The following is a 15,250-nucleotide window of genomic DNA, read 5'->3' on the forward strand; positions in this document are numbered from 1 at the left end:
ATTTTTTGTCTATTAGAAGATACATAGATAGACTTTATGTAATATAAGATAAATAGGTGTATGTATAATATAATTCAGAGCGTAATTCGATGCGGGTCTATAGGCAGACCAAAATAATCTGAAATTATCAAGTTTGTCGATCTCAAAAACCCCATAAAAATATAATTGACTAAAAGTATTAATTTGTAACTCATGTTCTGCTATCGTTATGACCTTTCGATCTCCGTTGTTAAAAAATTAAAAATAGCCTGGAAAAGAAAATCAATCGGGAAAAATGTATTGAGGCATTTCTGAATCGTTAAAGAAATGTTAAACTATTTATAAAGGTTAACATATTTGCCCTTTGCATGTATACATCCGACACTCATCATTCTATCTTTCTGGCCACTGTTTCATTGTTGCTTTGTTGGCTTTACTGCTTCAGAAATGTCTTCACTCAAAACAATTTTTGTAGTGGCTTTATTCCTAATGATATGTGGTATGTATTTGTGTATAAATGTATTTTATTCAACAATTATATTTATACGTTAGGTCGTGAAATAACGGTCAAGGTATGGAAATGGATTGCTTTGAAATGTCCTGAAAATAAATTCATTATATTAATTGCTGCTATGATTTCTTTTGGAGAAAGATGAGCTGCTACTGATTATAAATATTTGATGGCTGTGGTATATCTCTTGTCTGTACTTAAACATTGCAGAAAAAAGTACAAAAACATTCAACCTGGGTTAAAACCCAGTCAAGATGCAATTTAATAAATTGTTTTCTTTGAAAAAAGTAAATAAAACAAAATCTTTGTAAATGTTTTTACATTTATGGCAATGTTAATGTGATGATCAAAAGGAATATTTGTGGAAAAAATACTAAATTCACTAAATATCCTTTTCAAAAAATACATTTTTCAAAGTAAAGCATTAATAGTTCAAGAAAGACACACATCTAAATTATACAAATGTAAAAAAAAGACATGGGTCCCTGGCCTGCAGAGGCTGGGTCAAGAAAGGAAAAGGTCATGCTTACCAGGTTGTGCATAGGTCATAACAAGATTACACATGGACACCTTTTAATGGGGTGAGACCATGTAGGTGTCCATTGTGTGGAGAGCTTATCACTGTAGAGCACATTATGAAAGACTGGAAAGAAGCAAGTTTGCAAAGAAAGAAATATGACTTCTCACATAACCTATGCGCTACCTTAAGGCATGGCAGCAGAGGCTCGGGTCGCAAATCCAATATCTTAGTGCCATAAATATTTTTAATTGAATACAGATCTTTGTATTGTATGTTATGTGTTATTTATTGGAATGAATGCATATATTTGTGTGAATGGAGTGGCTTATATTCCAATTACCTCGAGGAATATCAAATACTCTGGGATAGTGAGAATTTATTAGTGTGAATGGAAGAGCCAGCCCCAATTACCCCCAGGAATATTAGATACTCTGGGGTAATGTGAATGCTCACCAGACTATTATGTTTTTACCTTGTTTCCTTATATTTGTGTTATTTTATTCACAATTGACAAGGCCCTGAGGTACAGAAAGGCTAGCAATAGGATAAAGAAAATATAGTTTGTCACTGTTATATCATAAAACACAATTTGGCTGGAGAAACAGTAAAAGAAATTAGTAGGTTTAAAAAGCGAGAAAGTTAAGAAAAGAAATACAAAGCTAAGAAAGAAGGCTGGCAATGACCAACGTAGTTTGCCTGCTCTAAAACAGTAGTATATTCTACAAAAGTGCTGAAAAGTGAGAACAAAGAATATTCTCATGAATTTCTTGAGGGCAGGCATGACCAACATTATCTATTTGGAGGAAAAAACCCTCCATATATGTGCACTTTTATAAAAAATCATTCAATTAATTTTATTAAAATTTTAAATGCATTTTTGTAAATATGTGACAAATAGTAATAGGCCAAGTATGCAAAGAAACTCGACTACCAAATTCAAAAATCGTTTGTACAACAAATTATACAAATTGAACAGTGTATATTTACAAAAATAATGGACTATGATGCTGTATATTACTATATTATATGCTTTTCATTTAATCTACAAAATCTGAACTGAAACAGGAAATTCCTTAATTTAACCATCAAGTGTTAATTTATGACAACCTAATTTGTAGATGTACTTTTTTCCAATATAAAAATTTATTGAATATATTGCAGAGAGCAAGACTGCGCATAAGAACCTCATGTTAATTAAATGCATCAAGGACATGGCAGCAGCTTTACCTACAAAAGAACTGTCTCTTGTATTTGATTATGACTATGGTAAGATCCAATACATTTCATAAAAATATATTTACATATTACCATCAATGGTCATTATAAATTTCAATACAGACAGATATTTTGCCATTTTAGATGAAGATTTTATTAATGATTTTATTATATCTTTGTTCAATTCTGGATTGAAAGCTGTTGTTTATCAATTAGATAATCCAAAACAAGAAGCCTCATATTTAAACAAGGTATGTTGAATTTATTGGACTGAATTACTTACTGTTTATTACAATGATTGAAAGAGAAAGATGGATTTATATAAGCTCAACTTTGCACATACACATATGTACAGAATTGAGCTTATGACTTCTCGTAGTAAGGGCAGTCTTGGTATTGGTAGTTTTATCCGGCCTGCCATTGAGTTAGGCTGTGAGAAGGAGCTGTCAAAAAATAAATCATTTTGACCCCCCAAAGAATGCAGTTTTTAAATCTAGACACTCTCACTCATTAATCCTATTTGTATATCATTCACTCAAATAGGGTGGTATAATAGTCGATATTATTCCATCACCCTTTACGCATGTTATAATACAACTAACCTAAGGGTTGATGGGGTACTCAATATTTCTTCCATTATACATTCACGCCAATAAATACATTCACTTTATACTTAGTTGAAATACTCACTCTATCTTAACTATTGCTATTAATGATCTAAGATGTAGATGTAACTAGAACTCACTGGTGTGCTTTAAGTACAGCACACCAGTGAGTTCTAGTTCATCAAGGAACTTGATTTGTAGGCCCAGTTTCACTGGTTGAATTTCTTCTACGGTTGCACATACCAAAACACTTCCTCCTGCAGGCAAATGTGTCACCACAGTTTGTTAGTAAGTATGTTGGTGTCTACTCTGCTTCTTTGCAGAATCTGTACATACCGTGTCGAGTTATACAATCTTCTTCAGATGCCCATTCAATCTGTGGTGTCCTGTCAAGAATCCTGACAGAACTCAGTTTTTTCTTGCCTCCTTAGATGCATTCTTTGTTTCTTTCCTTCCAAAATTTTAATGATCCAAATATTCATGGCAGTTCTCAAGCACGATTCTCATATCAGGTGGCATTCCTACGCTCTTTCTCTATATGTAACTAAGTAATGACATCTTTAAATTAAGTGGTACCCATCAAGCACCTTTTCTCCCTCTGCCAGAAAGCGTTTGGCCCAAAAGTAAGTCTGTATGTCAATAATTGAGTAAGGTTGATCCCTGTAGGGAATCTATAAAGACATCTATTGACTGCTCTTGATATGTACAAAGAAAGATGAGGTACAAATTATACCTACAGGTATAAGGTAGGTACATAATTAAGAAAGAAAAAAAGAATAATTAAGAGAGAGACAGTCAGAGACATTAAGTATTACTGATTTGTTTATTATTTCAATCCTACAATTTTTAAAATTGACTTCAATTTGTTACAAAATATTCTATTCATTTTAGCTCTTAGATGACATGAAAATGAGAATGGATGGTTATACGAGTGCAGAGTATTTCATATTTGCAAAAAAATCAGTCGCAGAAGATATTTTACAGATGGTTAGTAGAACTGTATATCTCTTTTAGATCTTTACTATTTCGCCTGGATTTATGTGCAAAAAATACTCAAATGTGCCATATAATATGCATTAAAAAACAAAAAGCATGCAATATTTTATGCACTAAAAAATAATTTAACTAATTTTTTAAACTAGATATTTTATTTTGAAAGTTCAGTCACACAAAAATCCTAAAATTTAAAATATTATACAAAATTAATAATTAACTTTAATTAATTTCATGATCTGAATTAAAATTTACAATGATAAACATTTCGAAGTAGTATAGTTAAAGTACAGTGTTAATGGCATGAAAAATTGTATATATGTTTCCAATTTCAACAGAGGTGAAGCATACTTGTAAGCATACTTGTAGGAACTTAAAATAACTAGATTGTCGGTTCCCTTTATATCAACTTAATCGTTTCCATTTAAGATTTCATTAATTTACCCCAATTCAATCTGGTATTTTTATCAAGGAGTTTTTTAATTTCCTATGTAAAATAATTACTGCATTGTTGGGATTTAACTAAATTATATTTTATTTTGAAAAGAAACATCCAGTCTCTTATTTTAGAAGTTGGAGATCCCACATTCATTCGACAGTTTTTTACGTTTATTAGGTTGAAAATATGAAAGAGGACTTGACACTGTCTATTTTTGTGATTCGAATCGATTACTTCAGAAAAATTACTTTTTTCAGGAGAGGCAAAAAAACTGCACCGAGAAGTTTTTGAAAGAAATTCTATTGTGGGGTTTGTTTTAAGTTTTGTTCCTGGAAAGTTTTCTTGATCTTAATCAAATTTTAGGCTCTTGTTTTTTTCTTTTCATGTTCTTAGCAGCCTAGTTTATTTTTTATTTTTCTTAGTAATGTTGAGTAGATGACCGTTGAAGAATGAACTTCACCACAGAGGTATGATTCACGTATCATCCATGGTCGTAAGTGTTAGCAAAAACAACACTGCATACAAATCCGGGCTCTACTTATTATTATGCTCATAACTTTTTTATTATTATCAATTTTTTTAAACAGATATCATCTGAAAATCTAGCAAGACGCAATGTTATATTTCTATTCTTTTGGAAAGGTAAAAAAATAAGCTATAAATTTTCTATTAACATACAAGAAGCAATGCGCATTTGTGTCATTACAAGTCCTAGATATGGGCTGTAAGTATAATTAAAAAATGAGTATATTTTTTAATAATTAAAAATAATACTACTTGAATATTTTAGATTTAAGTTAGGTTATAGCCAAGCACGGCCAGATGGTAAAAACACTCTGGACTTGGTAAATTGGTGGACAGAAAATTATGGTTTATTCCAACAACCTCTTCTACCAAAAGCTTCAAAAGTGTATAAAAACTTCAAAGGAAGAGTATTCAATATTCCTGTTTTACACGTGAGTTAAAAAAAAAAAAATCTGTAACCTCTAAACATTAATCCAAATTCACTAATTTCGTGGTCCGCTTGACCAATTAATATATCACAATTAATTAAGGTTTTTAGTTGAGATAAAAAAGTCAATGGCACGAGTGGGATTCGAACCCACGATCTTCAGCTAGATACGCCGCTGCTCTACCACTTGAGCTATCGTGACCTCGATCCACTCGGACACCAACTTCCCATCTCAACCCCACCTTTTGAGTTTTCCCACCTTTTTGCCATTTTTCAAATGTCGTGTAATCGGATTGGATTCTCGGCGACAAATGAAATGGCCACGGAGAGCTTTAGTGAAGTATACATCATTTTAATCCATGGCAAAAAGGAGGGAAAACTCAAAAGGTGGGGTTGAGATGGGAAGTTGGTGTCCGAGTGGATCGAGGTCACAATAGCTCAAGTGGTAGAGCAGCGGCGTATCTAGCCGAAGATCGTGGGTTTGAATCCCGCTCGTGCCATTGACTTTTTATCTCAACTAAAAACCTTAATTAATTGTGATATATTAAGCCAAATGTAAAAAGTAGTTTGATGATGGATCAGCTTTGTAAAATTTGTTTATTTTAGGTGACTTTCTAATAAAGAACCTTATGTCAAATTAATTATATAAATTGATTGAATTTTATTGTAATTTAAATTAAATTTATCATGTTTATCTGTTGATATGCCAATAATATATTTTTTTCTTATTTGTGTAGAAGCCGCCTTGGAACTTTGTTACTTATAACAATGACACTATTGAAGTAATAGGTGGAAGAGATGACAAACTGTTAAGACTACTCTCGTCTAAACTGAACTTTGAGTAAGTACACTACGTTTGACTTATAAAGTTGGATGCAAATAAATTTCTAGTCAGTTCAGTGCCTTTAACCTTTTTAAAATGTAATTTATTTATTTATTTAATATTATAGTTCTACAGACATTTGTCCATGTATTTATACAGTCAAAACTACAATAAATACATACGAAAATAGATAAACTATATGTAAGGATAAGGCAAAATAAAAGTGCAAAGTATAAAAACAAGATAGAGAAAACAACAATCGAAAAAATGGCTTTATACTCTTTGATCCAGGGCTGCAAGATTTAAAAATGGCAATGGGATCATTGAAGGGATAAGCAATATTTCTTGTTTTATTCAGCAGCTCCAGCATACGAAATATGGTCCCTGATAATGCACAATTAGTCCTGTACAAACAATGTCCTGTGGTATAAAACTTTTATATCAATGACATCTGAAAAATTGGAGGTCTATTATCAGATCTAAATACGTTTTGTGTGCTTAAATTTCTATTGCTTAGCTGATTACTTGGGGGGGGTCTTACTAAAAAAAACTTTGAAGTTGAAATGCCCACGTTAAAAAAAAAAAAAATCAGCTTGCCTCAAACCTGGTGCTTTGCCCAGTGCTTGAGTTTTTCTTTCTCAAGCCATTCTAGTTCCAACTTAAGCACACACTCTGAAGTACCTAACTGTGGTTCTGGCCCCATCGGTGAGAGGGCTGCACCTATTTTGGGTAGTTGGTCAGCAAGTTCATTTCCTTCTTTACCTTCATGTCGGGGAATCTACATTTTAATTATTATTATTATTTTCTTTTTAGATATGATTATTTTGATCCGCCTGATAGAAGTCAAGGTTCTGCCATCATTAATGGTACAATGCAAGGTGTGCTTGGCCTAATTTGGCAAAAAGTGGGTAGTTTTAAATCTAAAATTAAATAGATCATTGGGTGATTGTTTCCATGAGTAAGCCTTGTTATATTTCAGGAAGTAGAAATGTTCATCGGTGATTTAACAGTTACATACGAAAGAAGCCAAGTGGTTGAATTTTCTTTTCTAACCTTAGCTGATAATGAAGCTTTTTTAACGCATGCACCTGGTAGATTAAACGAAGCTTTGGCCTTGATAAGACCATTCCAATGGCAGGTACATATTTACATTTATTATGAATTACTGACTTTTTATTTTATAATAAATTTGTTTTAAAAAAATAAAATAATAATGTATGTATACAAAGGTATGGCCTGCAGTCATTGTTACTATTTTTATTTCTGGACCCTTTCTATACATGCTGATTTTGGCATCCACAGAATGGAAAATAACCAGTATAAGTAAGCTATGGGATTGTATATGGATAACAACATCGATTTTCCTCCGACAAAGTGTGTTTCTCCAACGATGTAACTTTTATTTATCTATTACTAAATGTACATTGTATTTAGGTATCACTGATTGTTTCAAAGTAGACCGAGTCAGAATTTTAATTGCCACAATGTATTTGGTATCAACTTATGTAATTGGTGACATGTATTCAGCTAATTTAACCTCGATGTTCGCTCGACCTGCTAGGGGTAAGTAAACATTACAATGTGGATTTTTAAAAAATAAAAACATGAGGAAATTGTGAAACATTGTGATGTTTGTGAGATGATTTTAACTTTTAACCTGATCAGGTTCCTCAGGTCTCACTTCTTTCTCTCTCACTCTCTCTCTCGTCTAATGCATTTTCTTATCTTCAGTGGTTTGCGTGTTTTGCTTACCTCTTTTCCCTTCTGTTATTAGAAGGAGTTTATTTTGTTAGAGAAAGAGACAGGAAATGGGGACGATCCAACAAGAATAGGTAAACCAGCATGATCAGGTACAATAAAGTTATACAAGAGAATTATAGAGTTTAACAAAAAAATGTTCTTAAACATTAATATTTCATGGATTTGTTCGTGCAATTAAAAGTCATTACTGCTTCTCATCTTTAAAGCATTGAACTCTATGAGCTTTGACAAACATATAAAATAAATCTATGATTTTTGGGCTTGTTGAAATAAAATATGATAGCTGTTGAGTGCTTAGAGTTAATAAATAAATTGCTGGAGGCTACTTATTCTTCAACCTGACTATAAGTACTATCGTAATAAGCATTTTTCTTCAAATATTTACTGTAGTTTGATTTTACTCGATTATGCTAGCCTCCTTGCTTATTCTTGCTGCTCTTCTTTCAATCTTTCCATCTATCAAACTGGAAAAAATAGACAGACCAGGATGATCAGGAATGATGATATCGTTTCACAACACAAATATTTCACTACTTTAATAGTAAAGTTTTTCTTTTTAATTGAAATAAAGAGCCATTGTAATTTTCCATGATTCTTTTCTTGTAGAAAAGCCAATTACCACTTTGGAACAACTAGATAAAGCTATGGCATTTAAGGGATACCAACTTTTAGCGGAAAGACACAGCGCTTCACATGCAATTTTAGAAGTAAGTTATATCAAACAAGATATAAAAGAAGTAGGGGTAAAATGTAAGGGCAAAAAGAATAGGGCTCAATAAGCAACCTTGTCTCACACAACTTTGTACTTTAAACTATTCGCCCTATATACTTCTATACGCTCCCTGACACATGTTGCTGCTTCTCAAAATAGAGATTTTAAAATGTTGTAATATTTGACGAAAAACCCAAGTTACTTAAGTCAAATGCAATATTTTGTTGACTCATCAGATTTTATTGACTATCATATCATTATATTATTATTACTAATATATAACAGATCAAATATTTAACACAATGTTTCTTACTTCCAATTTTAAATTCTGATCCCTTTCTATTGACTTGAAGTGATTACACAAATGAGATTATATTTTGAGATTCTCGGGGTGATGATGAATAGTCAGAAACGACCAAACTACAAAATGATATTATTGTTTATAAAAGAAGGGAAACTGCCTATCTTGTTATTTGTCGTAAATAATCTCAATCTTGGTATTGTCAAGTTGATGATTTTTTTTTTTAAATTGTTATCACCCAAGCTTTCTTCCTATTTTAAGGTCTTTAAGGGCAAAATTATCTTAAATACGTCTACAAATTGACATAATTAAGTTTAGGAGACAGACATTGGCAATGTCGCAACTCAGTCTGTGCTCAAAAAAATTTGAAACCATTTATTAAAAAATTACTTAACATTTTGTACACATCTTTAAGATTGTTTTGCCCAGATGATGGACCTTAAAATAGGTCAAAAGCTTTTCAGACATATTTTTTTAAATTTACTTGGCAATACTGAATCTAGATTATTCGTAAGAATATTTTCGATATTTTTAGCACTTTATATAGAAACTTTATTCCTCGACAAATTTTCTGAACTTAAAACTAAAAAGCAGCATTATATTACAACTGGGTCTAGCAAATATTTTCGCACATAATTTATAAAATTTAGCATTTCAAATATGGCTGAACTTCAAATTTCAGAATGGCACAGGGCTTTACAAAAGTATATGGGACAAAATGAAAGGACAGTTGGAATATCTTCTAGATTCAACAGAGGACGGAATGAAAATTGTCAAAAAGGAAAAGAATTTCGCATTAATAGGTGGCAGAGAAACATTCTTTTATGATACAAGGCGATTTGGTACATTTAATTTCTGTTAATAAAGAAGAAAGAAAAAAAATTATATTTTGTCCAAAATTTATCCAGTAATTTATTCCACTGTTTATTTATTATTTTCAATTATATTTAGAAGTAATAAAATATGTTAGAAATTAACACAAACGAAATAATGGCAATACATTAAATTATGTATGATGTTCATATAATTCATATTGTAATTAGAAATGATTTTATTTTTGTTTTTTAGGCGTTCATTATTTCCACCTGAGTGAGAAACTTTTTACCAGATATTCAGCTATTGCTCTCCAGATCGGATGCCCTTTTATACATAATTTTAATGAAATGTAAATTATTTTGACGTATAAATTTTTTTTTTTCTAAGTGTTGTTTGACTCAGTTTCTGTCGTATTTGCCACCAGCCTCATGAGATTATTTGAAGCAGGAGTCCTTACAAAAATAACCGAGGACGAGTATCAAAAGCTGAAAGAGAAACAGCCAAGCAAAGCTCCAAAAAAACAGACCGAAGTCGGTGAAGGTAAAGTGCAAAAGGAAAACGATACAAGATTAAAAGCAATGAGTATGAAAACACTTCAGGGTGCATTTTATGTCCTGATAGTCGGCTATATAATGGCGGGTATGTTATCATCAACATTTCATTACAGAATTATGAATATGTCATTGGTAATGAACAAACTATTTCAGGTGCTGCATTGTTGGGAGAAAACATAATGAAGCATCAAATGGAAAAACCAAAAAGAACTAAACGAACTTCCAATGCAAAAGATTGATAATGATGCTTTATAAATGATACGCACAAGTTCTATATGAAAGTTCAGCACAAAAACACTGTAACAGTAATAAAATATTTAATAAATAATTACAACTATAAATATTTTAAACGTTTTATTATTACATGGAAAATTTTAAATTATAGTATTACAAAGTTAAATAATATTGCATTTGAGAATTAGGTTCAGGTGTTGGGACAGTCGGATATATCTGAATAGGTAAATCCCAAACCATTGTTTCAATATTGAGAGAATCAGGTGCTTGCCATGTTTGTTTATCCAAATGAATAGAGGTTTCCCCAGGATGGCCGGTGACAAATTCAAAATGCAACTTCCACGTAAGTTCCACTAAAAAAGTTGTAAAGTACAAGAAAATGTCTTATATACAGATGAATAAAGGGCAAAGCGTACATACACAAGTCAGTAGCAAAAGCAGGTGTGGCGTGTAGTGGTATTGGCAAATTTAGAAGGCAATGAGTTAAATGTAGGCAGATCTCGTGGTGTTTACTATAGGAAGTCGTAGCTATTTCAGGTCCAGTTACAGATTTGGCTTCACCCACTATATGCTCTTCACACTGTAAGGTGACAGTAAGCTGAAAATACACGATACAATAAATAATTAGCACAAGGAATCACCTTATGAATTCGCAACATACCTGCAAACATGGCACTGTGGATTTTGTGAAATCAAACGTCCCGACAATATCTTCTCCTAGTCTGTACGCCTGTTTGAAAAGGCAAAACCTTCCTACTTTACCTTTGGTATTAGTGATATTATAAAAATTTGGATTTCTTCTTGCCGTTATATTCTGCAATAAATGGCAATACAATTATTTATCGCTTAAAAATTCGTGCAAAAATGTTTTACCTCCACAAGCTGGAGTACTGGAATTAGTTCATATTCTTTATTGTAAGTTTCTAGAAAAGGATTATTCGGGGATAAATCTTCACTATCTTCACATATGCTGTAGTCGGGAAGACCTGGTAAAAATAAATAATTGTGAATTTCCAACACAAAAACAAACCTACCTTTCGTCTTACCTGCTATTGCCAAAACTCTTAACGGTAGTCGTAATAATTTTGTCGGGGAATTAACTCGCTGTGCACCAATACTGATCTTGTAAGAATACTTAACTAACTTTCCACGGTAAGATGGGGGTGCTTCTGGTGGTAAAACTTCAGTGTATACGACTAGAATTTACATTGATTTCATAATATGTTGTAAAAGGTTTTAAAAATAAATAAAGGGAGATTTAATTGTGAAATCAATTGCTGTTGTTATCAATGAAATCTATATTTGTACTAATCAAGTTGTATGTATGAAAAATCTGAAATTCATTAGCGAAATGACAACAGCTAAACAATCACTTACATGATTTACTTAATCCAGGCATCAACTGAAGATCACAAAACAAAATTTTAGGCTTGGTCGATAATACAATTTGACCATGGACATCTCCTTTATACGGAATGAAGCATGTATCTAAAAAACAAAATCAAATTTAACGAGCATAAGGTTAGTATATACATGTTTTTTTTTTCTTTGACTAGCGTATCAACTTTTAAATACTTAAATTATGTCCTATTGTACAGGTTAGAATGATTCAAAGGATCTGGAGTTGTTTAAATTACATGCATCGATAGATCTTCAAGTTTTTCATTTGCTTTTCGCATTAGAACTGTTGTTTGTTTATTCTTTAAGGTTACATTTTAAGTTTATTTTGAAATCGCTTCAAGCTCCTGATTCTCGCCTGACAAAAATCACATCACTTGAAGTTATTAAGGGTAACATATCCTGGTTCAAATCCTGGAATTCTCTTGCGGAGAGCTATAATGTGGCTCGGTTCTCTTTGGATAATTCTGCAGCGTGGTCTGAAATGTTTTCCAATCTTTTTCATATTATGGGGGCTCGTCATTGGGAGAGTTGTATTTCTCGTGCCGTGGATTCAAATAGATTCCAACTCTACAAGGAGTTGGATCATTCCCTAACTCCTTGCAATGGTTTTTCTGCTCCAGTAAATGGTGCTCCGTTCTCTTTTTTCCGCTGGTGGTTTAAAATTCGAGGGGAGTTGTTGTTCCTGAATTTCAGGCCTTGGGTTGGGGGTACTCCTGCTTTCTATGCAACTTAGGTGATCGTGAGGCTGCATTTCATTTTCTCGCTAGATGCTCGGTCCTTAACGAATTGAGGTTTCTGTATGTGGGTAAGGGTTTTCTGACAAGGGAAGAGCTTATAGCCCTTCTGAATGGCTCGGATTGCCGGGGTCTTGTTGATTTTGCTTGGAAAGCTTGGTTTTACAGATATGAACTTATTGGAATGTAAGGAATTAATTTTCGGTTCGACTTATTTTGTTTCCTTTTTTGCTCTCGCAGGTAATACACATAATTTCTATTTAGGGCTTCTAAATGCGAATTCTGTTTGCCAGTGGGGGACCCTTTGTAAGTTGGAATCCTTGCTTTGGTTCTTTGAAGTGTCATTTTTATTATTTTCACAGTTTATCACATTTCTATCTTGAAATTTGAAAATCCTGTAAATAATTGTAACCTCTTAAGTTGATATTGTAAATTCTCCTTTTCTTATAATTACATAATTATGTATATTCTTAGAATAGTAATGTAGTCCGAACTCTGGCTGACGGTCTTCATACCATGCCATAGTAATACTGTGTTTTTAATTTTTAACTTTCTTTCATTTTGTAAATAAAGTATATCTATCTATCAAAATTTTCATGCTTTTTAGCAATTGCATCTAATGTGTTGAGTGTTGCAATTCTAAGATTGATATTCAATTCAGCTTCTGGATGTCTATTTGCTGAAACCTGTACCAGATCGTGCTCATTTATTTAATCTCGACATAATTCCATACAAATTTTGCTATATGTAAACACCGTGATTCAACGTATAATGCAAAATGAATTATGCCAAAGTAACATTTTCTAAATCTTCTGATCTTTTTTCATATTTATTGAACCAATTTTCTGTCCAGATGTCCGTTAAGTCATCACTACAGTTCGTATTGTTGAATTCTTTCAATGTTTTTTTCCCTTTGCTTTTCAAGTGGCCATACGGTTGGAATGTACACTATAGCGGAAGAGCTTTTCAACATTAGTTCACGTAACAAATACCAAGCAGCCTCTTGACTTGAAATTTCAATGGTATTTAACATATCAACACTCATTTTTGTAGTGATTTCAAAGTCAAAATCAGGATGTTCATTCACAATTGTCACTATTGGCCGTTGTAAATTGCTGATACCTTTGTTAATTTTATTAATATATTCAACGGCATAAGTTTCACAAGAACTCTCTTCTGTGATCAGCTGAATATCGGTATTAGATTTTAAAACATACAAAACGAACGAATTGAAAGGTTGTCATTTAAGAAAAACTCCCAGGCTATTAATTACAGCACAACGAATATCTACATAATGCTCATCTGATATTATTTCATGTTTTCTGTAGAATGCAACAATATCTGGGTAATCATTTTCTTCCCAATCGAGTCTCGTATTCCTATACATGTTCAATGATGACCCCATCATAGGTTATGCATTGAGGAGGAAGAAACAGCCACCCATATCTTCAAATGCAGAGCAACTGCTCAATGGAGACATAACTGGAGATATGAAGAAACAGGAAACATAAATATAGCAATGACAGTCAATGACAAGTACTCCTTAGAAGTGTCGACCTGCAATTCTTTCTTACTGGGGCAAAGTTTTAATCAGAATTCCCTGCTGTTGCCTCTTTCTATCACCCGAAACATCCAAGTTCATCCAACAAATCTGACACGGTTATATTTTCATCTTCTGATTTTTGTTTTGCCAATTTTGACGATTATGCTTGGGCCCCAACAAACTTCTCTACAGCCAGTTTGATACTGTTGCCGAAAAAGTGGACACATCATCATTAGATGTTTCATGTTTTAGAAACTCGTGTTTTTTAATATAATGGCTGAAATAATAACACGATGTTTTTCTAGGACTAACTATGCAAAAAAAAATTCCTGAACAAAAGAATAGTTTTGCCATGTGAACTTCTCCAAGTTTAGTGCACCTTATGCAAAATTGCATTGGAACTCACTCGAACATTTACGTAAATCTATGATTAGGCAACAGATAGGACAGTTAGGATGACTCATGATCAGACCGTTGTCTTAGAGCCGCTCAAACGCACTTGTATCAGTAATCATGATATGGTACAATTAAAAATATTTTCAACACGCCATGCATATAAGTTGAACTGACTAATTACAACAGTATAATCGTGAGTGACGGCTTATACTAAAAAACACATAAGAAAGGTATATTACCCGATAGAGTTGAAGCTGTCTCCAGGCCAGAGGTAGTTTTTGAAGTGACGTTGAGTTTCGAATTGGTGGAGCAGAGGCAGTGGATCTGGACGCTGGCCCACGCCAAAGTCTCGACTGAACTGCAAACCAAGCACATGCATAAATCGCCAGAAAATGTAAATAAGACAAGCGGCTGGCAAACCTTGAGTCGGATGGGTCTTTGTTATTCCGGAAGGAAATGCAACATACTATGTTTTCACCCGGAATGCAGACGGAACCGTTTATTAAATTGGCTCGAATGTCGATCATATTTATTTCCGGTTTTATCCACGCATGCCTTCTTCCATCCGCATTACGGCTCGTCCCATTTTCATCTTGGTTGACTCCAGCTGGATGCTTACAACTGTCAGTCTGTCGGTGAAGAAGTTCGGTTAAAGGAGGTTTCACTTTTGACGTGACATGAACATGTGCATGTCGATACATAACAACATTTATAATCGGAACACATCCGATAAATTTCGATCGATTTGTATTTAAAGAAAT

At 32.9% G+C, this 15,250-nt stretch overlaps 2 protein-coding genes across 2 annotated transcripts; one reads left to right on the plus strand and one right to left on the minus strand.

The window, feature by feature from the left end:
• The first annotated feature begins 358 nt into the window (after positions 1–358).
• Positions 359–10,504, plus strand: LOC106663287 (ionotropic receptor 40a). Its single transcript, XM_014387995.2, has 16 exons — positions 359–478; positions 2,172–2,276; positions 2,370–2,476; positions 3,722–3,817; positions 4,850–4,986; positions 5,053–5,218; positions 5,952–6,055; positions 6,851–6,941; positions 7,017–7,175; positions 7,267–7,411; positions 7,472–7,600; positions 8,405–8,505; positions 9,494–9,653; positions 9,880–9,976; positions 10,052–10,266; positions 10,335–10,504. Exons 1-16 carry the CDS (start codon positions 427–429, stop codon positions 10,418–10,420), a joined length of 1,950 nt encoding a protein of 649 aa, XP_014243481.1. The 5' UTR covers positions 359–426; the 3' UTR covers positions 10,421–10,504.
• Positions 10,505–10,520: 16 nt separating this feature from the next.
• LOC106663364 (RAB6A-GEF complex partner protein 2) lies at positions 10,521–15,205 on the minus strand. The gene is made up of 8 exons (XM_014388173.1): positions 14,910–15,205; positions 14,729–14,847; positions 11,793–11,903; positions 11,462–11,611; positions 11,289–11,401; positions 11,077–11,229; positions 10,836–11,013; positions 10,521–10,768 (listed from the first exon to the last, which is right to left on the minus strand). The coding sequence occupies exons 1-8, from the start codon at positions 15,188–15,190 to the stop codon at positions 10,569–10,571; spliced, it is 1,305 nt and encodes a 434-aa protein (XP_014243659.1). The 5' UTR covers positions 15,191–15,205; the 3' UTR covers positions 10,521–10,568.
• Between the last annotated feature and the right edge of the window lie 45 nt (positions 15,206–15,250).

This window comes from Cimex lectularius, unplaced genomic scaffold, assembly GCF_000648675.2.
Source record: "Cimex lectularius strain Harlan isolate CLEC.00 unplaced genomic scaffold, Clec_2.1 scaffold78, whole genome shotgun sequence".
Taxonomy (NCBI): domain Eukaryota; kingdom Metazoa; phylum Arthropoda; class Insecta; order Hemiptera; family Cimicidae; genus Cimex; species Cimex lectularius.